At 39.1% G+C, this 26,837-nt stretch overlaps 1 protein-coding gene across 4 annotated transcripts in view; it reads left to right on the top strand.

The window, feature by feature from the left end:
• The window catches only part of PTPRD (protein tyrosine phosphatase receptor type D), a 2,148,730-nt gene that overhangs the window by 2,090,161 nt on the left and 31,732 nt on the right, over positions 1-26,837 (top strand). For all 4 annotated transcript variants that reach the window (XM_081238160.1, XM_081238163.1, XM_081238162.1 and 1 more), the window contains 2 exons: positions 12,343-12,462; positions 12,979-13,133. In XM_081238160.1, the coding sequence (XP_081094286.1) occupies positions 12,343-12,462; positions 12,979-13,133 (275 nt within the window). The remainder of the gene's footprint in view (positions 1-12,342; positions 12,463-12,978; positions 13,134-26,837) is intronic.

Raw genomic sequence — 26,837 nt, forward strand, 5'->3', positions numbered from 1 at the left:
GTCAAATCCACATTGAACAAGAACACACGGACTTTGGGGGAGAATCCCACCATATGTACTTCCCAATATTTTCAACTTTTTCTTTCTCATAATCTGCAGTGTAAAATCTAAAATTCTGTGAAAGAGGCTCTTTTTAAAAATTATTCAAATGAGCATAAATTAAGTCAGGGCAGCCAAAAAAATGATGTTGGTTAATACACTGCTGAGAAAACACATAAATGTGTAGAGGGCATTTTGTTAGTTTAGCCTTCTCCAAAATGAATAGATTTTAATAATGGAGTCATTGCTTAGTAAGGTCCAAGAAAGGAGTTTTATTCAACATATGGGTCCAATATTATGGAGCACGGCACATTAGTTAAATGCTCTTGATGTGCAAAACTAGAACATAATGGGTAAGCAGGATGCCATATTCCCAAGTGAATATGCCAAGTGAATATCATAGCCATCTGATGAAAATCAATCTGTAACCTTGAGAATTTAAGGAACAAGTAAGTCTCTGACAAATCACTGAAGACAGCACATACTCTCACTGTATGGGGCCTTCGGGGCAGAGTTTGAAACCACTGGTAGAGGGCTCGTTCACTGGGGTCACAGTACTATCAAAAAGGATATTTAGGGCTTCCCTGGTGGCACAGTGGTTGAGAGTCCGCCTGCTGATGCAGGGGACACGGGTTCGTGCCCTGGTCCGGGAAGATCCCACATGCCGCAGAGCGGCTGGGCCCGTGAGCCATGGCCGCTGAGCCTGTGCGTCCGGAGCCTGTGCTCCGCAACAGGAGAGGCCACAGCAGTGAGAGGCCCGCGTACCGCAAAAAAAAAAAAGGATATTTAGAAGGAAGCCAAAGCCTAACTTCCCATTTGTTGTGTGACAGTTGAGATTTTTTTAATGTTCTCCTAAGCTCAATACATGGCAGTTTCTCTTAGCCCCAGTATATATATGAGAGAGGAGTTGTAAGCTGCTCAGGAGATTCATAAGGGAAAAGCTCAGACTTAGGAAAATATAAAAAGTCCCAGCTGTTACCTTAAAGCTGGGAAATCAATAGATATAGTACACAACTTGTTTAGCAAACCTAAAAAGCAATCAGGTCTTTTCAAAATGTGAATTCTACAGAAATATTGAAATATTGTCTGAAAAGAATTTAGATAAAAACTTTGATGGCTGCGAAGACGTCTCTGTGTTATACTTTACATGCAAATGCCATTCAAAATGGATGTAAATAGATCCATTATTGACTTGTACTCAGGGTAACCCCTATCTAGCAAGCCCTTGCTTTAAAAACAATCCCCCACCCAAATAATTATTGGATATAATCGTTAATCATTCTAACAATGCCTAACATGTATTGGATACATTGATATTTTACAACAACCCATGAGATAAACACTTCTGTGATTTCCATTTTATATATGAGTAAGGCCAGGACATTCCAGGTCACCTAAGCTCATTCAGTTACCAAGGTCAGAGTGAGGAATTGAAGACAGTCTGTCTCCACAACATCTGCTTACCCACCAGGCTGTACTGTCTGTTAACACTTCTGTGAAGCGGAGACAGCTGAACTGTTATATTACAGCATGCATGTAAATCCAAGCTACTAGGACTGTTCTGCCTGGAGATACCGGCTGGTAACAAGCAGTCATTTGCAAAAGCTGTTTTCAGTAAAACACACATTTTTATCTTGACACTGCAGGCCTTCATTAAGCCATGCACAGAAACTTGTTTTGAAATAACCGAATGGAATTCTGCCCCTTTTCTCCCTAATTGCTTCTAATAATAAAATTAGTTCTAACTGGCCCCACTGCCAGTGCAACATCTGATGGTAATGAGCAATTCTTGGCAGAAGGCATTGTGACTTAAATACCTACAGTTTATCTTTATGTTGCAGGCTACCTTTTTTTCCCCACCTCAGACAGAGAAACTTATTTGGAAGTTACTAAATGAGCCTCTGTTTGCTCTCTTCATTAATTACTCTTTGCTCTTGCAAGTTAGCTTTCTCCTTTGTTAAATGACCTGAGGAGGCCAAGTAAAGTGCTGTCTTGTGATTTTTATTCTGCGGTGGTTCAGCCTATACCCAAATTTATGATGACCTGCATAAGCCAGTATTTAGAAATCTCAACCATCATCAACCTAATCCTAAAATGAACCCTGACCCCCAAGGCCCAAAAAGCCCTTTGTTCTCCAGTCTAGAAAACTTGAGAATAAGGGACCAAATGCCCTAGAGAGAGCTAACAAAGCCCTGGTCCTCCAAATTATGCCACACTGTCTTCATCTTCCTGCCTCACATCCTCCACCCCACCTTTCCCCTGTCCACTTGCTCTTTCCCCCGAAGTCCTGGGGAGGAAGCGGAAGGCATTCCTGGATTTTCAAAACAAGAACATAGATTAAATTTTGCTATAAAAACAGTGTTATAAATAGTGGTTAGTTGTTGCTGAAATATACAGCTCCATACTTGGGGAACTTTGTGAGTTATGTGGGCTGACCTGGGGACTCAATGAATTCTCAATTCCCAGCAGCCAAATTCAAAGTAGACATATGAACTAGCCTGGCTTTAATTAGAAACTGCCTGTAGTCCCTCTTATAAAGAGAGGAGGTCCAGGTAGTTTAAACAAATCACCTCTCCAAGGGCTGAAGCTTGAAATTTCATTATTTTGATGAAGGCTCAGGTTCCTGAAATAATATTCATCCCCTTGGCTTGTTGAAAAAAAAGAGGTGTGTGTGTCTGTGTGTGTGTGTGTAAACACTTCTGTGTATTACAAGTAGGCAGGAATACCTGTTAACTCGAGTGGGAAAGAGAAAGGAAAAGGAAAGGGAAGATAGCATGATATTACACAGAACTCCCTGGGGACACCACCACTAGAGGAACCTACCTGACACAGTTCCAAGTAGGGGTGCCTTGCAGTCAAATGTCTGTGTTTAGATCCCGACTTTAGTGCATACTAGGTATGAGACATTGAGCAAGTTGCGGGACCCCTCAAAGTCTCCTTTCTCCTTTTTGGATTACATGAAAAGGTTATTGTGGGTATTGCCTGAGACAAGGAATGTGACGGGGTGGCTCAGTGAGTCTACACTATTATTTTTTGGTTGAGATAGAGAAGTTGGAGGCTTTACCATTATAACTTTAGTCTCCCCTAAAGCTGGCTTCCAAATAATTCAATTTTTGTTCCCAAATGAGTTTGTTTCTTTGTGGTTGACAATGAATCCTAACCAAACTCAGAGTCACTGCACGTGGCGAAATGTGCCCACTGTCCCCAGGATGGCACAACCATGCATCCTAGTCAAGAGGAGAGTGTAGCTCAGAACATGGGGTTCTTTTGCACTTGCCTTTGACAGAATCTCCAGAATGGAGACCCTGACACAGGGAATGTGTTAATCAGTCTGCAGAAAGACCACAATAGAACATTCTGGCTGCTACTTTCACAGATCTTGAAGCAATACAGTATGAAAATAGTGAGTAATGTCAGCACGAGTTACATGTAGTAATAATTATCACTAAATATAATATATTCTTGATACCACATTTCCTTCTGGTTCGGTTTTTCATTCTCCTTCCTCATTCTTTTTTATTTGGTGATGCTAGGGAACTCTCCCTTTAAAACCTACCTCCTGTGTTTTCCACCCTCTTCTGTACCAAGGCTCAATCACCACCTCTCTGTGGTTGATACAGCAGCAGGGCTTGTAACCTTTGCTGAGTTAGAATAGTTCACTCAAGCAAAAGGATACTGGGTTCCTTAGGATGTGTTAGACATTTCACTGGTCTGTTGTTAGAGAATTGACCATTTTTAGCGTTTGGAGGGCTAAAGAAGCCCTTTACAAGTGTGAGGTATGGCTTAGGGCTTAAGGTGGCCATTTGAAAACTTAACTTCTTTGATTTTTCAAATGCCATCACGCTCCCTCAAATGTGGCCTTGAAAGAATCCCAAACTTAAATCAGGAGACTGTTTCCACGGTTGTACATTCACCACTTATCAACCCTGAGGAGAAAATGTGTAAGTTGAATATTTTCTTTGAGTTCCATTAGAATATATATATATATATATATATATATATATATGGAGTGAAAAACTAGAGATTTTGAAGGTAAAGTTTGATTGCTGCCTGAAAATGCACAGATCAGTTTAAAGCCTTGTATACTGTGTGACATGAGGTACGGTTAGTGGGTTTTATTCCACAGTTTCCATCTTTTTTGCCAAATCTTCTCAAGTTCTGCAGAGTTCATTGATTCTGCAGCGAGTCATTCTTCTCCCCCAGAATGTGGTCTCTAATTGTTTCCATGTTTCATAACATGCCAATAAGCACATGAATTGGTTTGGGCAACCACATGGAGGGAAGAAAAAGTTTGGAAAAAATGAAGCACCGGTAGGAGAGCAAAATGTATACAGCTGGGATTTCCACTCCAAGGGTGTTATTTGTGGGCAACTGGGACACATGGTTGGCAAGCCTCACTTGAAGAATTGGAATCTCTGAGGTAGGGTTTGCCAAGGTGATTCCTGGCCCAGGAAGCTCTATTAGTTAGTGGGTGATGGTTCACTTGTTTTTTTCCTTTAGCTGTCTGCTTTTTGCTGTTTCTCTTCAACTTTGTTTCCCATCTTGAGGTATACAAGACAGAGGGAACGTGTACACCTATGGCTGACAAATTCTTGAGCAGCCTTGATTAGTGTTAGAGGGTGAAGTGGCTTCACCAAGGTTAAGGGATGTTTGGCTTTCACTTGTCTTCCCAGCCTGCCTTCAGTCAGTTCCCATAGTTGACACTTACTGTTGCTTCATGTCTTGCAAGTTGTATAGTGGGAGTTGATTCACTTAAAGAGCGATTATTGTGGTGGTACTTAGTGCTATAGATGTCAAGGATGGGAGTGAAATTTTGACACCCAAAAAATGGGACATGATTTAAACTGTCATCCAATGTGGACCCCACTGATTAGTAGTAAAAGCATAGAATTAGAAGTGAAGAAGTCTATACTTGGTTTCCAAACTCTCTAAATCCCATTTTCTGTTCCCAAGTAGAGAACCAGACAACCCAGTTGATGGCATCCATTGCTAGAGCAGATCAAATGTTTAGTGCATCATGACTAACCTTAGGCCAGGAACAGGAAAATCCCTGCTCCAGTAAATATAGTTGTTTGTACTAATGAATGCAGGTTAGATGCTGTCAAGCCCAAAGGGACCAGGCTGGCATTAACTACACTATGTTAATAGTTTAGGGAGTTAAACTTGATGCTTGGCCAGTGGAGCACTTCTGACCTAAAGGTCACTCACTCTTCCTATGTCCTCTCCATTCCTCGAATGTCACCATAGTAAATTTACCCCAACAGAGAGTGACAGTGAGCTGGAGACATAGTCATACTTGCTTCTGTGGCTGAAGGCAATTCTGGGCAAAAAACAGCAAAAAAGGAGATTTTGATCAAACATTTTCTTGTTTTTCTGTAAAACAAATCTTGAGATTCTTTTCAGATTATGAGGTCCTTTTGGGTTAAAAGTTGGCAGAATCCCGTTGAAGATTATAAATGGCAGTGTTATTGTTTTCATTGCCGTTATCGGTTTTGGAAGGCCCAGCCTTGGCCAGTGGCAGACTAATTCTTGGCCCCTCTGGTTTGTCAAGGTTCGGTAAGTTTAATGGAGAGCAAATGCTTTCCAAATGCCAGGTCTGTGTCCTTTTCCAAATAGAACTCGAAGTGCCAAAGGCTTTGAACATTTAATTTCTCAAACTGCAGCCTAAAGCACTGCCTATCTAGGGCAACAGAAACTGCTTTTTCCTTAAGCAGCTGTAGGGACAGCAGTGCAAACACTGCCTTTGAAGTCTGCCTGATGTATGGGATTGTTTTTGAAAAGTGGTGGATACTTAATGTATATAGGACACTGGCAACAAAAAGAAGGATACTCATGTTGGCAACCTAAAGGATGTTTGGGTCCTTATCTGGCAAGTTCCACACTTTTGGTTTTCTCTTGTCAACAGACACAGTGTCAGATAAAAGAGAAAGGATCCCACCAATTTCTTAACTGTTCGCTTCCTGGATTTTCTATCTTCTTTGCCCATCCCCCCTCCTCTATTTAGAATGGCAGTCTACAGATTCTGGCTCAAAACATTCCTATTCAAGTGAATTAAGCAACACAGCCCAAGGAATGAGCTGGACTGGGTGGGGGAGACGCAGCTGTGCTCCCAGTGACATTGTGCAAAACCCCTCTTATTCTCCACATTCATGTTTACAGCACTCCCAGGCTGGACTAAGTCACTTCTAAGATTCTGAGAAGTGTGGATTAATTTCTATGACCAGGCAAGGCAGATATTCAGCTTGTATGCACCAGTATAATTCTACTGGGTGTTAAAATATTGAAATGTATGAATACTGGCTGGTATACAAACATTATCTTTTTATTGAAACTTTGTCACCTAATGATATTTCTCAGTGGCAGTGACACTGGAGTATTGCTGGACCACAGGCAGCCACTAGGCAGACAAAGACAGATGCAGACGTGCCAGTAAGGCTGCATGGAGCGCCCAGCCACTGCCAGGAGTGGTTGGGGCTGAGGGGCAGACTCCACAGACCCAAACCATGAGGGAAGGGTTGATAGCCAGGTGCTATCTGGACATGAAAGAGAGGCATTTCACACAATTTTCCTCTGGCTACAACAAAGTGCTAGACACTGGAGATATAATGGGAGAAATCATTGGAAAAGTTCAGTGCAGTTCCCTCTGTTAAACCCTGGCAGACACGTTGTCTTATTCTGTTCGGGCTACAGTAAGAGAATGCTCTAGACTGGATGGGTTATAAACAACAGAAGCTTATTTCTCACAATTCTGGAGACTGGGAAGTTTAAGATCCAGGTGCCGCTTCCTAGTTCATAGAAAACTGTCTTGTTGTATCCTCGTGTGATGGAGGGGTGACAGAGCTCTCCGGGGTTTCTCTTATACAGCACTAATCCCATTCTATGAGGGCTCCACCCTCATGACCTATCACCTCGCAAAGGCCCCACCTCCTAATACCATCACATAGGGGATTAGATTTCAACATACGAATTTTGAGGGGACACAAATATTCAGTCCATAGCATACATCAGACAAAAGGGAATATCAGGTTTTTAAATTAATAAATGGTTTAGAAAGTGTTTGAACAGTTCAATGAACTGATAAGCAGTTTTATAATGTATAATTTGGTTGACTTAGAGAATAATATTTTTCAACTTTATGGTTTTATTTATGAAAAGCTATTTCTATGCTGGTAGTCAAATGCTTTAATTTCACTCTCATTTCAAGTATTCCATTGCCCTTGATTCTCCTCTAAATAGTGGTCTGCAAAGAGAAAATGAAACGGGGAAATACACAAACTAGGTAGTTTTGCCGTTTGAAAATAGATATGGCTAAATATTGATATTAGTTCAGTGGAGAGAATGACACTATTACTGCAAGAGAAGAGAATCACTGAGATGGTATCTCCTTATTTTGGAAAAAACAGTTCAGCATATAATTCTTGTGTCCACTAAAATATATCCTAATATTTATCTGAACCTTTCATTATATCTTCCCTTATTAAATGTGTGTTGATAGTTGTGTGTTAACATTTCCTTTTTCCCAATAATAACCGTGATTTGCATTATCTAATGTTAACATACTGTCCACTCCTTATAGAAGAATCCTCTGCCCAAACTTACTAAATACTGATTTCCAGCCATTCTCAACAATAGTTATGGTTTTCCAGGTATCATTAATTGTCTATTCTAAATCCTTCTTTGGTTAAATAACCTGGCCCTAGGCAGGCTTTTCCAAATAACATGTGGCAAATACATTTTGGTTCAGTGATGCTGGGACCCTTTGGAGGTATTGGTTTGTCGCATTTAGAATTCTGGTGCTTCGCCATGCTGCCATGCTCAATAAGGCTTAGTTAAATTGAAATGAGGAGCTTTTGTTTTCATAAAGTTTTAGGCTATTTAAAAGTAAGCCAACGTAGACCACAGTATAGTTGATTATTAAGTTGGCTTGCATGTGTTGAGTGCCCATGATGTGCCAGGCCATGTCCAAGATAAGCCATGTGGAAGTAAAAATGGAACTAGAAGGAGAGCATTTCCCCCCAAGCACAGTCAGCAGACCTGCTGGATCAAATCCTACAAGATAGGGCTTCCCTGGTGGCATGGTGGTTGAGAGTCCACCTGCCGATGCAGGGGACACGGGTTCGTGCCCCAGTCCGGGAAGATCCCACGTGCCGCGGAGCAGCTGGGCCCGTGAGCCATGGCCGCTGAGCCTGCGCGTCTGGAGCCTGTGATCCTCAACGGGAGAGGCCACAACAGTGAGAGGCCCGTGTACCACAAAAAAAAAAAAAAAAAAAAAAAATCCTACAAGATATTTGCAATAATGAGTTTTTCTTTTGAATATACTTAAATATGTTCTATCATTCCATCAACTTGCTTTTAATAGTTTGCCATGAAAGGGAGAAAATATTCCATAGCATACATGTAGCGATGGTCAACCTGGTCTTTCCACAATTATAGAGAAATGAAAGCTAACCACACAAGGGGAATCCCTTTGTGATAATAAAAAGAAATATTTCCCCCAAATTCAGCCAGAAATCTGAACTGTCTCATTCAGTTTAGGCCTCAAGTCGAGTTACAGGGCAATGTTTGTAAACCAGAGCCTGGGTAGTGAGTTCTGCTCCTCTCCTTTTCTCAGAGTCTAGTACATTCTCTTCTCACAGCAGACTGGGGTCCAGGTACATTAAGGGAGTTGTTTGCAATCTCACAACTACCTACTTGAAAAAACAGGAAATGTAAACACACCTCCATATTTAGTCAGTAAGGCTGATGGACTGGGGGCAGGACTGCGGTTTTCACTATGACCGTCCCCACAGCCACTCACACCTTACCGTCCATCTAGAACATCCTAAATACATATCTGCTGGGATTAATAACATATTCATTTTTTCACATTCAGAATGTTTATAACAACAACCACAAAAAAATTGAGAACATAATCTACTTAATAGTTAATAACAACTATTCCTATTGGATACCTATTTGTGTTGGCCACTGGGTTCAGAGTTTCAGGTGCAAGATGTTTGATTGAGCCTTACAATAGCCCTGACATGCTGGAGATAATCATTCCCATTTTATAGAAGAGGCCACAAGGCTTTGGTCCTGGAAATAGAGAACAAGCTTACTAGCCAACCAGTGAGACTGCCTGACCTTCCAAGAATCAGTCCTGAAGGCCACTTGTAGTCACTTCAGAATCACATAAGAAAAGACAGAAATCAGTATTTTTACTCACTAGCTCTGGCCTTCTCGTTCTATATACCCAAAGGGGAGCCTCCTACATGTCTCAGTTCTCACACTCAGCTCTACGAATGAAGCCTAACAAGTAGGAACTCTCTAGAAATACCTTCTGAGATTTTTCTCCCAGGAAAAAAATGGTGGGGGAGGGGAGTGGTTATTGTCAAAAAAAACATCTCAAGAGAGGAGAATGGAGCTAGTTCATTTGTGTAACTGATTAGAAAGAAATAACTTCTGTTATTTTCCCGCATCCTTTTTAATTTTTTCCTCACTAGACTCGCTCTAACATTAAAATCAGAAATTATTTGTTTAGGGTACGGCTAAAAATGAAAGGCTTAAAGGAGTATTTGTCAGTAAGTCTAAGCCCTTAAATTTAGCCCTCAGAACTTGGGTGAAACCTGTGCAGGCTACTCAGAGAATGAGGTGGAGTAAAGAAGTGCCGGGGTCCTCACTACTGAAGGGAAGAATGTGTCGCTGTAGATGTTCAGAGAGCTCAGGGAGCACTTCTAATTCCACTGCTGAGACTGTATGTGTGCATACATTAGAACGTTTATTTTTTCGTAAACTCCCCTTGCGAAATATTTCCTGAGAGAAAACGGCAATGTTTAAATATATTGGCTTCTTTAAAAATGGCTCCTAGTTTCTACAGTTGCACTTAAAACATTTTAGAGGATTTCTTTTAGTAAAGAGTAAGGTTAGAGTACATTATTTAAAATCAGTACAAGAACTTTTGTTTTATTCTTTTAGCTAAAAATGTTCACAATATTTACTCCTTATAGTAATGTTTTGTGGTAATTTTTCCCCTAAAGACGTCAGAGTCTAAGCCAAAAATAGTTGTAGTTCTCAAACTTATTACTAGAAGTATGAGAATAATTAGTATAAATTTAAGTTTTCCTACATCTTAGGTATGGAGTGGATTTGTAGATGGAAAGTCACTCAATAATGGAGTTATTTTTCTAGAGGTCACATAAAGGCTGGCTTATAGTTCTTTTCCTTTGCCTTACCTCACCAAAAGGTCTGAGGATAACCAATTCCCAGCTTTGAAACATAATTACATTGAATTGGGTTCCGTACATTGTACTGACCTTCTAGTTCATTTTGTTGCACTAACTTGCTGCTTTTGTGCCCGCCATAGTGGTGTTTGTCCTCGTGGGATTTGACCTGTTGGTTTTGATTTGAATGGGTTGATGTCCAGCTGAATCTGTTAAATAATGAGTTTGAGTCTCTCTCTTGATTCCTGAACTCAGTACATTGCTGGCATCCCTTCAATGCTGCAATAAGAGGCCTCCAAAGTTTCTTTTGTCTTTTGCAGTGAGACATCAACTTGACATCTATTTCATGGTTTAAAACGGAGCCTTTGACTTAATTTATGTGATTTATTTTCCATCTGAATTATGGCTACTTAAGTAGTGTTGGCTCTATTAGGGTAGTAGCCTTTGATAAGTTTATCCAGATACTACTTGGGTTTTAATGGATGGCCAGAGAACATATAGAGGTACCCAACCCTGGTCTTGCTACATCAATATTCTCCTTAAAGAACTGTCTTCCCCTTGTGTTATTTTTAACTTAGAACATATGACAGAAATATAAAACAGAAGAATATTTTGTGCATCTAGAAAATGCAAGTCTTTTAAAAAAAATCTTACTAAGACACAAAGTCTCCATTTTACTGTGAACCACTTTTGTTTGTTTTTCATAAAATAGATAATGTTTGTGTGGGTCTCACAGTTGAAATAAAGGCACAGAAGTCAAACCTTGAGAATGCAGTCTCTGCTTTACTGTGTAACTGTACCTTCTCTTTTATCTAGTCTAGGAAATTGTGTAGAGGATTAACCCTCTCCCTTTTCAGAACATCCAGTATCTAGAAAGAGGCTGAGTCCTTTGAGAAGCAGATGCTTTAGGTGTGAAACAGAAAATTACAATATTATTCACAGAATGCTAGTAATATTTATATTCAACATAAAAGCAAATAATTATCTAGTAATTCTATTCACTGGGCCAAAAAATTCTAGTATCTATGTGAATAATGCCTCATTGCTTTTGCTTAAATCCAAAGATTGTAACTTTCACGTATTTCTTTTTCAAGTAGAAGATGTACTTTCTAATATAAAATACTACTAGGTTTCTTTACCTAGAGAAATGTATTTTAGTTGGCTTCAATTAAGAACTACTCCCATTTTTTTTCTTTTAATGTGAGATAGAAAGGGTAAATATATTCTGATCTATGGTCTTACTAGAAAATATAGTGTTGTCTTTGCTATTTTTCATTACGCTTTTTAATGCCCAAAGGACACATTCAGTAAATTTGAGGCTTACTGCAGACTTGGAATTATTCTTTGTTGCATGTTGAACTAATTGGGTTGAATACTTTTTATGTGCTTTTGTTGTTCAACTCCACATAATAATTGTAGATTATTCATCTGAAATGAATGGATTTTAAATTATTTAAACTTTGCCACTGCTAGCGTGTGACCCTTTGAGACTTTTTAAAGAACAGACAGCTCTTTTCCCCCTAGACTTTACAGATTTAATTTGTTTTTGATACACATACCATTTATCTTATATTAAAAAATTCTGTGTTGTTTGTTATACTTTGATAGATTTACAAATTATTTCTACTTTTCTTTAAACAAGCATATTTGGAGATGGTGATAGCTCAAGATGAAATAGGTTGTGCCTTTTAAACCTTGATGGATGAACACTAACTATCTCACCATGTCATTTAAGTGCCTAAGTGTAACCTTTCAGAAATGATTCTTAATGTCTATCTCAGAACAAATTTGTGTTTTCTTTTCAAGTACTCTGAAGTTTCAAATACCTCTCTCCTTATTTTACTCAGTGACAATCTGCAATTTATTTTTCTCCCGGAAAATTGAATCTGTTACTGCTTAGTATTCCTACCAGTTTGAAAAATGTGGTTTACATTGGCATCAGAGCAGCAATTTACATATATTGGGATAACAAGAATGCACGCCAGAAAAAGATCAACATAAAATGAAATGCAGAAAGGCTGTTTTCCTTCAACAGCAACTCAAAATAAAACTAATAGAGAAATTGATGAGGATCTGCCCTAAATGTGTCACTTGTTTCTTCTAGGTGAAGTGTGACCAGTATTGGCCCAGTAGAGGCACAGAAACCCATGGGCTTGTCCAAGTGACGCTGCTAGATACCGTGGAGCTGGCCACGTATTGTGTTCGAACGTTTGCACTTTACAAGGTTTGCTTTTTATTTTTTTTCCTCCCTTTCCCCTTTCCATTATTTAAAGAAAACTTCTTTTGAAAAATCGAATATCTCAAGGCTTTACTTAAATCTTGATTCTACTGGCAACAATGAAGAATGAAATAATTCTTCCATTATCGCTCAGCAATTTTTCTCCTTGTCTGGAGATTTATCAGTAAATATGGAACTCTTGCTCTGAATGAAAGTCTCAGCAAATGAAGAATAGGTGAAGAAGAACTAGTTCTTTCTGTAAAATGTAACAGGGGTGCTCTTGATAGTTAAACCTGAAAAATGAATGCTTCTCACCTAGGAATTTTGTCTTCCTGAGCAAATATTTGTCATTTACACATAGCTTGAGGTTTATAACTCCAAAGAATGTGTCTTCCCAAAGGATATAGGGTGGGGGAATGAATTAAGATAGCACATCTTTGTGTTACCTCTTGCATGTTATTACTCATCATTACAATCTGAGGCTAGGAACACAGAATTTCAGCCAGTGTTCCTACTTCACAGAATGGTTCAAGTGAGAAGAGAGAAGTAAGACAATTCCAGTTCACCGCCTGGCCTGATCACGGTGTTCCAGAGCACCCAACACCTTTTCTAGCTTTCTTACGGAGAGTCAAAACCTGTAACCCTCCTGATGCAGGTCCGATGGTTGTGCACTGCAGGTAAGAACCTCTGAGAGCATTTTTCTTGCAGTCAGAAGGTTTGTGGGGAGACAGAAAACTGAAGGATGACTCATTGGATATTCTGTTTCCAACCTCTTGATATTCTGGGATAGCAACTGCCTTCATAAAGAATACAGGTAGTCTTTTTTGGTCAAAGGAGGCCTCTACTAACATAAATAGGAAGGAATTGATACAGTGCATACCCCCCCTGGGAGATAAAGGCAACTATGATCCATGGTATTTTCTCTTTAGAGCAAAAATAAATACATTCTTTCAAAAAATATGTATGTATGAATTGTTTGACAGGCTCTTGTGGGCTGGGCTGATACAACCTTTTTACTATTTATAGGGAAAAAATGCTGAACAAAATATTGATAATATTGTAAACATACAAGCTTGGAGAGATAATTTCTTACTGCATATTAGTATTATCAAGTCACATATAGAAAATATACTATTTTGAGCTTTAAATTTTTATTTAATAAAATATATACGAAGATCTATAGTTCAGAAGAATTTATTTTATGTACTAGGAGGTAATGAACCCATATTTCTCTTGAAATGTATAATTTATTATTTTGTACTTTTAATGCTAACATTCTCTATATCATCGCTCAGATTCTACTATATGTAAGTGTTCATACATTTATAATACTAAACTGATGTCTTCTAGTCTCCTGGATTCCTCTCAAGTATCATTACTAACAGATTATTAAAGATATCTAGTCAGATTCTGTTTATTACTATATAAATTATGGTTCATGTAACTTCATAAGACTTTTTTGTAACCTAAGTAATTCAAATATGAGAGAACACGGCTGCTTGCACAGATAAGTAAATTCATAGTTTGGAAGTACATAAAAGAGGAAAGGAAGCATCTATCATAAACCAATTCTATCATTACTTAATAGTATAACTCATTCACATCCCATATTATACTATAGCACAATGTAGTAGATCTTAGAAATAGGGTCTATTTTTATAAAAAGTTGAGGACAATGGATGGATCAGAATAAAAGCAATAAAATTCACCTGACTAATCCATGCTAGAGGGGTAATTGTTAAACAATGGCCTGGCAAATTCCAAGCAAGATAATGTTTAATTTCTCTTTTCCAGCATTTTTCCCCAACAAAAATGAATAATAACATTACCTTATATTCATTGAGTATTTACAAATTCCAAAGCACTCCCCCACGCTCTACTGTGTCTGACGTTCTTAACAATATGGCAGGTTGAGAAGAGAACATAAGAGAGGCTACAGTGTTTGATTCAAGTAAGATAGCTAAGAAGGTGGAGGTACAATCAGCCTCACCTTATAATTAAGTTCTTGCTCCTCTTTAATCAGGACAGGGGCCTTTGAGGACCTGCCACTATGTTGCAGTTTTCTGCATGATTCTGAAACAGTATCAATTATTGTTATTAACTTGAGCAAATTATTATTAATTGAACAAATACTTTTGCATCATGAAATCAGATTTCTGGTTGGTTTCAGCAGGCAGTCTGTGTACTCTGTTATACATGTTTGCAGACCTCAAAGAGCCACTGAACCTGGTTACACGGTGCCCCTGCTCAGCACAAAATCAACTTGATTGTGAAGTTCACACATGAAATGGTTTCAGATGGAGTCTGGACATAGGAGAGAAAACGGAGAGTTTGGCCTAACTCAAGAAATGTTGCCTTCATATGCCTACTGGCAAAAATGCAATTCATGCAGATGCATACATGCATACACACAGATGTATGTGTGTTTATGTACATACACACAAACACATATACATTTTCTATATATAAAATAATAGGAACAAAAATTAGGGAAACCTAACTTGGAAGTTTTCATTGAAAAGAAGTGTTATGATATGTGCACTGTATTTTGAAATATAGTACGTTCCCTCTTTCAAAATGTGCTTCCCACTTCTATAACTGAAAGTGGAGGCCCTGGAAAACTAAAATAAATAGAATGATAATTTTAAAAATTCAATTTACCCTCTGTTGATCATAAGCAAGGTATGAGGCTTTATGATAGGTACTTGGAGGGCTCCAAAAATCTTTGCAAGCAAGTAGGAGAGATAAGATAGCTATAATGCCTTATTTTGAGAAAATACATACTTTCCCCCAAAACACACACCCCGATGTTATGTTAAGCCACCTGGACTCACCTCTGAGAGATACAGACAACTCAGGAGAAATAAAGACACAAAGATTAATGTGGAGAGCTAATAGCTGCTGACATTTGGAAGTGCTATGCCTGAGGCTCCAGAGAAGCTAGTATTGAAACAAACAACAGAAGAGTTGGTATATTGGTGGAAGAAATTTGTTAGCCACTTTGAAACAGTGAAGGAAAGATGCAGCATAAGCTGAGCTCTGGGAAACGATCTGTGTTCACCCAAAGGTAACCTCACGTCTGATAAGAAATCTTGGTCTCTTTGAGAGAGGCCACATCCACACTGCCAACTTCCAAAGCATCCCGAATCTTTGACTTGGTTACCAGTATGTTAAAACCCAAGAGCATAATTTTTCCGACCGAGTGGCAGTGGATAGTCATTTGAGATAACAACTGCTCCTGTGGTATCCCAGAAATGCTGGTTTAAAAATCATCTCTAAGCAGGAAGGAAAGTATGCAGAAAGTGACACTAGCCATGTCACAAAGGGATCCTGATTAGTTACCATGATCATGTTGTAGATAATCACAGAAAATACACTGGAGTTTAAACACTGCATTTCATGCTGTGATTTCTCTTATGATGGACTTGAATTTTTTTCTCTGTAATGAAGTAGTGACAAAGTCAAAGTAAGTCCAAGCCTTCTGCCAAACAGATCCTGTGACAAAGGAAGAGTTTCTAAAAGAAGTCTGGTGGTAGACAAAAAAAGAGGATGGGACTGGAAAAAGAGAAAATTCATTTTCCTCCAAGAGTTTTGTCTTAAGTAATAAACGTGACAGGACTAAAAAGCCATTATGAATAAAATAAATTCTAACAATCAATAATAAAAAAGAGTTATGAGAATAGACTAGTGCAACAAGCAGAGACAAGACCTTGGAAGGTCGAGGAGAAGGACAGAGTCTACCGCATTCCTAAAAGAGGGAATGTCTGGTTCAACAGACACAGGAGAAAAGACCAACGCTAGCCATCAGTCACTTCACACAGAACATGTAATCTCAACTTTAAGAGTGCACACTCTGGAGTGATAGACTGCCTGGGTAAAACTCTGGTTTGTTCACTTATTGGCTGTGTGCCTCTGGGCAAGTTATTTCCTATCTGTTAGCCTCTCTTTCTTCACCTGTAAAATGGGGTAACACTACTCATAGCAATAAGAATTTGATGAAGATTAAATGAAATGATATACCTAAAGCACTTAGGACGGGGCTTTTTATATAGAAGTATGCAAGAATGTTAAATTATTCGTATATTAATTATTGAGTGAGTTTTCAAAGATATATTTGTATTTCTAACTGTAGGGAGAAAAATTCAACATGAACTTGGATATTATCTATATGACATGAGCCATCCATCCTATGAATAACTAGATGTTTATAAATATCCAAATATTTAATTGAATTTATTTAATTGAATAGATTTTTTAAATTTAGATATTTTCCATCATGGAAATGCCATCAGCTATTTTACAGTGACAGAGAACATTTTAAAGCTATAGGTTAGAATCTTTTATAATAATAAATCTGTTCTCAGAAAGACCTAAGAAACCATTGAACTCTTAAAATGATGCTGTTAAGGATACATAGAAATTAATGCTGTGGTTCTTAAGGCCTTCAAGATAAAGACTGAATTTAGCATTACATTCACGGCCATTTATCATCAAGGTCCTTCATGCCTCACTGTTCACTCTCTCAGCCACCTCCCACTAGGTATACCTTCCAAGTACTTTCATCTCTGGCCCTCGGCAAATGATGTTTATCCACTCTAGAATTTCACCTAGTTCCCTTTTCTAGGGAACCCTGTGCAACCCTGATTCATAATCGAACTTAAATAGTACTTCCTATGTGTATTGCAAAGGCTGCAGACTGGCCTCAAATGATTTTGTTAATATACATGGTAATTTTTTTTTAACTTCGAACTTGAATGCCTTTAAGCTGGCATGAACTATCCAGTTTTCCAAACCCTCCCCATTCTTTTTTTTATTTTTATTTTTACACACAACTCAGCTCATCTATTTATAGGAATTGCTTCATCTTGTAGACATTTGAGGAAACCCTGGAGAAAATTTTTAAGCTCATTCCCCATTCCTCTTCCCACAGGAAGAACTGAACTTTCTATCCTCTCAGCTCTCATAAAATAGTTTTACACTTAGCCTATTCGGCTGTCTGTGTGCAGATCCCATATGCCTTGCAGTCGTAGAGGGCATGGGCTATAGATTATGCACGATTGTATCTGAGCACTTACATTGTAGTAGGTGCTCAATAGTTGCTTGCTGAAGTTAACCAAATTCCATATGGCGTTTCAGGAATTTTTTTTACAGAAACAGTATGATAATTTCAAGGCTGGACTGGTTTTGGGTTTTGATTTTTTTAATAGGAGACTATATTTTTGTCTCCTTAACGTTGGAGTAATTTTTTTTTACAGCTTAATTATTTTAAGTTGCCTTTATCTTTCTAATACCTGTTTCTGAATCCCTTTTTCTACTACTGTACATTTTATGTCCTTTCCCACATGCCCTTCATTCTATGATTAAATATAGACATAGGTCTCTGCTTTTGTGTCAAAATAATAGTTAAGGATATTGAACCCTTAATCGACATCAAGTAATCTTTCCTCTAACTGGAGAGGCCCTCCTCTAAGTGTTGTATGTGTGTTATGGCATTTTCTCCCAAGCATCTACAGAGATAGGAACCTTATTCTCCCATTGCACACATACAAAAAAAATCACAGGCCAAGAAAAGTCAACTTAATTGTCTGAACTCTTGCCATAGCGGTGCCAAAGCAATTATGTGCCCCAGGCTGCCTGGCCGTATGGATCAAGTAAATTCTCCAGTTTATACATCACTTGATGGTCCTCAGCTTCTCCTCTGGCCAGCCACGTGGAGGGCCTTTCACTTTTCGACTTAACCTGATGATTTGGTCAGCAGAGCCACTCCTTCCTTTCTGACTCCACCTCACAGTGCATATTCTAGCCTTTATTTCACTCTTTCTATACCAAAGGTGATTGCCAGCAAGTGAGTCTCTTCTACCACTCAGTCATTTTAACATAATCACAACAGCTACCAATTACTGAGCCATTACTATTTTCCAAGCAACACTAAGCACTTAAGTGTTGACTCATTTAATCCACAAAACAATATATTTTACTTGTAAAGCACATTTAAGCACAGGGACATCATAGGTGATTTGCTCAAGGTCAAGCAGCTCATAAACTGAGGACTTATTTCAAAGTCCATGACCTGCTTACCCACCATTGTATCCAGTTCAGACTCTTTTTGTTGCAGAAAGTACCTTAGTTCCTTACGCATATCGTCTTACAACATATTTGTTGACCACATGGTTGTCAGGAGGATATTTGCCATTATCTCTTTACAAATATCTACTCAGTGCTAGAGACATGCAATATTTTTTCTCCTTATTTATAAAATTTGGTTTTGAAAGAGACTAAGGGAGAGAAGTTTCAGGCTATTTATTTTCACAGACGTTATACTTTATATTTCCCCATATTATTTCAATCTTCCTCTTAGAAAATAAAGACACTTTGTGTCTTTTTTTCTTTCCTTTTTGAGCCTTATTCTTTGTGTGTTTTCTTTGGGTTTTGTTTTTGTTTTTATTTAGAATTGGTGGTTTATATTCTACTAGTACCAAAGGTATACAACAACCAATTTGCTAAGTAGTTGCTTCTTGTTAGGAGTGAATAAATTGGGATGAAGCTATAATCTTATTGAGTCAATTATAAAACCTTGACTCAAGATACTAACTGCGAGTCACATTAACCCCTTTTAGGACCAGGGGAATATATTTTCTTCATAGGAGAAATGTATTCGTTTATGAATAAATGTGAAAGAAGGATAGATCAAGACCCCCTATCCCTGCATCTGTCTTTTAAATGAAACAATCCCAAGGGGCGTGAAATAGATCTTCTGAGGGTAATTTAAATATTTTACATCATAGAATCAAACCAGTCTTCAAAACTGAAAGGAACAGGAACTGTGGGCCAGAAGTAGATAATGTCCTAGAAGCATCAATGGGCCACTAAGGGTGACCCAGTAAAAATCAAATGACAATTTGGGGTTGGAAAGATTCCCAAGATCTAATCTTCATAATATTTTTTGACTTTATAGGTGAAAGCAGAACCAAGAAACTACTTAGATCATATTCATAGCATAACCACTTACTCCTAATTCCAGCCCAATATGGACAAAAATAGCCTTTTCAAGGTCAAGGGATTTTGGAAAGCATTGCATATGAGCATAAAAATAAAAGACCTGTGATCCAAAGGAACTAAGAGTGCTGTGGAAAATTGTTTAATGCACTTTTAACCATTCATTCTAAATTCCATCCTTGATTCTTCCCAATGTTCCATTCAAATGTCTCTTTAGATCAAAGACCATAAGTACTGCCAAAGCATGTGATAGTTTTGAGATGCTGACAAGTGTGAACCATAGACCCATATTTTCCTTAAACCTGGGATTCGTTTTCATGTCTAAGTTAAGTAATAAGAGAAGCTAGCCTTCCACAGATGAAAGACTGGATTGTTTAAAGTACCAACATCTCTGGATAAGAAAATGGATGGAATATACAAATTATGTCCTTATTTATGGAAATATTTTAAGGAGAGGAGAAATAATTATTATACCTTGTGGAAACTATTATGCCCGGTTCTGTTCTTATATATCAATAACTCTGCATAAAAAAAGCAAATTTTTAGTTTATGAAACAACATGGTGATACAAAACAGGAGGCCAGATCTTCAACATTCTGATGGCAGAATCCTATAAGAGAAAAATGCCTTACCTCCACTGAAATAGTTTAAAAGTAATTGACTCAAAAGAAAATATTAAAAGAAATTACACAGTGGCCCCCATAGATGTAACATTTAAAACACACACTGAAGGAGTTTGGGGCACTGGCTGTCTGATGAAATGGAAAATTTGTTTGGAAAAAAGCATTATAAAGGCAGTAGAGGAGAGGTGAGACCAATATTATAAGAAACTAACTTCAAAGTCATATATTAGGTCTATAATATGAAAAATCCCTTCCAGGGCAACTGAGAAACTATCACCTTACCATTCTCATTCCATCCCCAAGAAGGGCAACCAAATCACTTTTGTGTAGGAATGTGACAATTTAAGAGCATCTTCCCACCATTTATTGGATTTAATCCTTATAAGCAGAATGGTAGGTTGCATTATTACCATCCTCACTATACAGATAAGGAAACTGAGACTGAAAAGTCTCGATTTGCTATAGTGACTTGCTGTAGACGACATTTTTTTTTTTTTTTTTTTTTTTTTTTTTTTTGCGGTACGCGGGCCGCTCACCTCTGTGCCCTCTCCCGCTGCGGAGCACAGGCTCCGGATGCGCAGGCCCAGCGTCCATGGCTCACGGGCCCAGCCGCTCTGCGGCATGTGGGATCTTCCCAGACCGGGGCACGAACCCGTGTCCCCTGCATCGGCAGGTGGACTCTCAACCACTGCGCCACCAGGGAAGCCCTGTAGACCACATTTTTAACTAGTTTTATGATTCAAGGGGTGAGAACCAATGTTTTATGATTCAAGGTCTTCTCCTCTTACCTTAACTGCCATTCTCTATTTTGCTCACTTTATGTTATACACATGAGAGGAGACCTGTCCCCAGCCAATAACAAAGCTGGCTTTTAGCAGACCTGAAAGCCCCTTTGGGGGCAGCACTGCACGGTGGTGAAGACTGTGCACTTGAAATCAGCTTTCTAGAGTTCAAATCTCAGCTGCACCATTTACTACATCTCTGACCTTGGGCAAGTTAATTAACCTTTCTAAGCCTTGACTTCTGTTCAGTAAAGTGGGGATAATAGTAGTATGTCCTTTGTAGTATTGTTTATAAAGATTAAATAAGATATGTCTACAGTGATAATTGGCCAGCTATCAGCCACATAGAAGTCAATAAATGTTTATATTTTTTGATGTTTTTATTATCATTAAAACACATTATGTGTTTTACCTCACATAAAATAGGTGGTTGTTTAAATTGGCTTTATTATTAAAAAACAACAAAGAATACTATCAAACAACAAAGAAGAAATGTGAGCTTGACTTCTATTAATTTGTAATTTAGTAGAAGAATAGAAAATGAATGCGTGTGTGTGCATTAACCTAGAAAGTGAGTAGCAACTAGAATATTTAACACTTTAAAAATGCATCAGCACTGTAATAATTATTTAATTGAACTGAAAAAAAATCTTATTAGAATGGATTGTTACTGTAATACCAGTTTTCTCAGCCTCAGCACTGTTGACATTTGAGTCATGAAACTTTTGTTTTCAGGGACTATCCTGTGCATTGTAGGGGGTTTAGCAGGATCCCTGGCCTCTGCCCACCAGATATCAATAGCACCCTCCCAACAGCTGTGACAGTCAAAAATGTCTTCAGTCATTGCTGAATGTCCCCTTGGGGGCAAAGTCACCCCTAGTTGAGAACCACTGCTATATGGCAATGAAACTGATTTTTGATTGTAGCAGAATGTATGCATCCAAGTGATAGCCCACCTCAAAGCTTTAAAACTTGAAAAAACCTTCTTTGAATGGCTCTCTTATTATAAGCATTAGGAAAACTTCTCTCTGAGACTTACATTAAGAGTCACTTTTTAACTCACATAAGGAACAAAGCTTATTACTTAAAAAATCACCCAATACTCCCTACCTTGATCATCTACCATACAAACCAAAGACTTGGCTCTAGATGTCTCTTGGTACTTAAAAAATAAACAATTCCAGCATCAGTAATTATCAGAGACATGCAGATCAAAAGTACAGTGAGGGGGCTTCCCTGGTGGCGCAGTGGTTGAGAGTCCGCCTGCCGATGCAGGGGACACGGGTTCGTGCCCCTATCCCGGAAGATCCCACATGCCGCACAGCGGCTGGGCCCGCGAGCCATGGCCGCGGAGCCTGTGTGTCCGGAGCCTGTGCTCCGCAACGGGAGAGGCCACAGCAGTGAGAGGCCCGCGTACAGCAAAAAAAAAAAAAAAAAAAAAAAAAAAAAAAAAAAAAAAAAAAGTACAGTGAGGTATCACCTCACACCGGTCGGAATGGCCGTCATCAAAAAGTTTACAAACAATAAATGCTGGAGAGGGTGTGGAGAAAAGGGAGCCCTCCTGCACTGTTGGTGGGAATGTAAATTGATACAGCCACTGTGGAAAACAGTATGGAGGTTCCTTAAAACACTAAAAATAGAACTACCATACGACCCAGCAATCCCACTCCTGGGCACATATCTGGAGAAAACCATAATCTGAAAAAATACATGCACTCCAATGTTTACTGCAGCACTATTTACAATAGCCAAGACATGGAAGCAGCCTAAATGTCCACTGACAGGCGAATGGATAAAGAACATGTGGAATATACAATGGAATATTATTCAGCTATAAAAAAGAAAGAAATAATGCCATTTGCAGGAACATGGATGAACCTAGAGATTATCATAGTAAGTGAAGTAAGTCAGGCAGAGAAAGACAAATATATCACTCAAATGTGGAATCTAATTTTAAAAAAATGATACAAATGAACTTATTTATAAAACAGAAACAAATTTACAGATATCGAAAACGAACTTATGGTTACCGAAGGGGAAACGTGGGGGAGGGATAAATTAGGAGCTTGAGATTAATGTGTACACACTACTATATATAAGATAGATAACCAACACGGAGCTGCTGTGTAGCACAGGGAACTCTACTTAACATTCTCTGATAACCTATATGAGAAAAGAATCTGAAAAAGAAGGAATAGATGTATATGGATAACTGAATCACTTTGCTGTACACCTGAAACTAACACAACATTGTAAATAAACTATACTCCAATTAAAAAAGAAAATATCCACCTCCAAGGACAAAAATTCGCCACCATTAGGAAATTCAAAAGAACAGGCGATAGGCTTTTAACTCTGCTGCCAAAAAGGAGGTCCTAAAAAACTTTTTTTTTTTGCGGTACGCGGGCCTCTCACTGCTGTGGCCTCTCCCGTTGCGGAGCACAGGCTCCGGATGCGCAGGCTCAGCAGCCATGGCTCACAGGCCCAGCCGCTCCGCGGCATGTGGGATCTTCCCGGACCGGGGCACGAACCCGTGTCCCCTGCATCGGCAGGCAGACTCTCAACCACTGCGCCACCAGGGAAGCCCCAAAGGTGGCTACTTTTAAAAGCCATGCTCTTTGGGCTTGATCAATGCTGACCTTTTTTGCCAGGATATCAGTCACATTGCTTCGTATCCATACTTGGTATGAACGTCCTGCATTCTGGCAGTTCGGAATGCCCCTAAGTGTCAGATGACTCAGTGGCTGTCCCCTTTCTCAAAATCTAGTGGAGGCCAAAATAAAAGATTAGATGGGTAGAAGAAAAGTGAGTCATAATGTCTGACCCCCTGCCCAAGCTTGCAGGTCCTGAAATCCCTTGCTCTTTGATTTTTGGGGATAGATATTTCTGGGATAGCACACTGTGTTTTTAAATCACAGGTTTTATTGAAGATAAGTTTTTTGTGAAATAAACACTTTTCACTTATATTTTTCTATACCTTTTTCCAAGGGGCCTGAGCAGTCTCTCTCTTCCCATCTCACCTCCCTCTATACTTCTACCACTTTCTCCCCTCCAAAAAAAAAATCCTTCTCTATCTTTCATTCCATTGAGAGAGGGTCAGCAGTTGAGACTTTCACTGGCCAAAGTGGAGCTTGTAGTGTCTATGGTATATATCTAAGCAGGTAAAAAAGGTGACCTAGATGAAATGGGGCATGATTAACTGTGGCTCTTTCATTTTAATGATAAAGGGTAAAGAGCTACTTGTTCAAATTGTTTTTGGTGTTTGAAAGGCAAGGATTATGAGAATTATGATTATTACAAGAAAGTATTTTCTCTCTCTATTCTTTTTTTTCAGTTTGGGTTGGTTTTGAGCATTGTGTCTTTTTTTTTTTAATTGGAATCATATTTCTGTTTCTGATACATCTGCCTATCTTAGGAGCCAGCATCCTTTCTGAAATGGAGGGTATATCTATCACTTAACCATCACTGCTTACAAGTATCAACCCAAACTTAGAGGCTTAAAACTACCACAGCCTGTTATTTCGTACTATTCTGTGGGTCCACTTGGGGCTGGGCAGGGGTTGTCTACTGGTATCTCCTGAGCTCTCCTTTGCAGTCAGCTAGAAGCGCTGAGAAAACGGGGCCTCTCTGTCCCCACAGCCATTCATCCTAGCCTGCTGGTCTCAAGATTCTGGGGATCAAAGGAGAAGCTTCTGAGGCCTTTTGAGGCCAAGGCTTGGAAGTCACATATCATCCCTTCCACCACATTCTTTTGCTCAGAGCAAGGCAGGGGCCAGCTTAGATTCAAGGAGTGGCCCTTGTTTCTTGATGAAACAAGACTCTACTTCTTGATGAGAGAAGTAGCAAATAATGTGTGACCTCATTTATTCCACCACTGAGTTACATGTTGCTGAACATTATTTAGTTGACTGATGGAGCTCTTCTCCCTCCTCTTACCTCTCATCAGCTTGGCTAAGTCCACTGTGGATTTCCCTCCTGAGGCTGGATGACATGAGCAAAGCACGCCCCAAGTCTACGCCAAAATACAGACTTGTGTTTTTTTTAATATATGAAATAGTTTTTTTTTTTAGCTTGTGTGGTACGAGAAACTCATACTCTTTACCCCCATTCCATCCTGTCTCAGAAATATTTCCTTTACATCTTCCTGTAATTTAGGATTTATTAGGGTTTTAATAGGCTTCTTCTTAAACTCAAAAACTAAGGGAACATGATTTACTCACAGTGAATCATAGACCTGGAAAGGACATTTCAAGCCTCCCAGATACTCTCCCTCCGTTTCTCTCTCTGCATCCTCTCCTCGCTATCCCTTCCCACCCCCTTCCCTTCCCTTGCCACTCCTCTTTAATTTCAGAGATAGGAAAATAAAATGAGGGCCAGGAAAGTTGACAACTTTCCCATAGACTCTTGCTGGACTCAAGTCTACTGACTGCTGGTCCAATATGTTTCCCAGTGCATTATAGTCCTTTTAATTGTGTTCAAATTAGTTTGATTAAGGAGTCCCTAACATTTTCTAGCTAAATTAGGAAACTAATCACCTGTATAATGGCAGGAGGCGCTGTGGTTGGAACCAAGATGATCAGAGCAGATAACTTTGATGCATTAGAGCCAATTAAGTATCACAGATCTTTACGATTATGACTGATTGACAAAAGGGCTAGTGCATAGCTGGGGAGTACCCTGAATGTGCTGGGCACCCAGGTGGTCAGTAAGGCCAGGGCAGCAGAAAATGGTAGAGCAAGGCCAAGAGAGAGCAGGAGAGAATGTCCGAGAGAAACTCATCCTGCTTTGCAGTGATGCCTGGAGCCATGATGGTGGAAATCACTTCAGGCCACTAAAAATGACTTTACATGCTGTCTTGGCAGCCCTGCTCTGGTTCGCAGTGGCTGCTTTGTGTATGTGCTGCTCTCATTGGAGCTCTAGCCTGGCTGTGCCATGGCAGTAGCGTGAGCTTTTATAGTGGCCATATGCCTGGGAGGCTCATCATCTACAGTTTCCTCATTCCAGGCTCCAGCCAAGTACAGCAGATGCTATTGTTACCTCTTCTATTGAATTAAAGTAGGAAGCAAAGAGAGAGAAAAATTTGTCAATATTGTTTTTCTGCTGGAACCGAAATAAAAACTGTGTGTGGTATATTGTCCGATAGCAGCCCATGTGCCAAATCTCCATTTTGTGTAACACACTTACATAAGATAAGAATCTGCCCTTATGTTTCTTAACATAATATAAATGACCTTCTTCCTTCTACTGTAGATGTGTTACAATTATAGCCATTCAAACTTCTCAACTTGGATCTGTGCTGTTTATTGCACTTGCAAACCCTTCGCCTCGGACCATGCCATCTGCTGGGATCACTTGTGTTTCCTTCACACACTCACAGGGTTTGCTTTGTGCCCGAAATCTAACTGTGCAAAACTCTGAAATCTTTCATATAAATAAACAAATGTTTAGCAAGTATTTTTAAACCCTTTACTTGACAAGTAGCATTAGCAAGGTACATTTGCATTTCTAAAGTAAGTACAGCTGCTGAGAGAATTTCTTGTTGCAGAAATGTATGAAGTGACACCAAAATCAGAAGAGAATCCCTTTTGAAATAAAAGCCTGCATGGATAAATGATCTCGGTACTGAAGACAAACTAAATGATAATAAATTAAGCTAACAAAAAGGTTCTTTTTGGACATAGGACATACCTGGTTGGGGGTAGGAGGATAGTCTTATTAAGACTCTGTGTCACTGGACACACACCCCATACTATCCTGTCAAAACTTTCTTTCAGCCCAAATATGAAACTGATGAGCCTACAAAACCCCTGTTGATCTCCTCTATATTTCTCACTGCTGTGCTTTCATCAGCCTGGTTAGGTACAATATGCATTTCCTTCACAGAACGGGATAAGAAGAACAACCCCCCCAGATGTAACCCAAAATACAGGTTCTTTTGTCAATCTATGAAATAAGTAAGAAAGCAGACGAAAAGGCCATT

Source organism: Mesoplodon bidens (assembly GCF_964165515.1).
Source record: "Mesoplodon bidens genome assembly, chromosome: 6".
NCBI lineage: Eukaryota > Metazoa > Chordata > Mammalia > Artiodactyla > Ziphiidae > Mesoplodon > Mesoplodon bidens.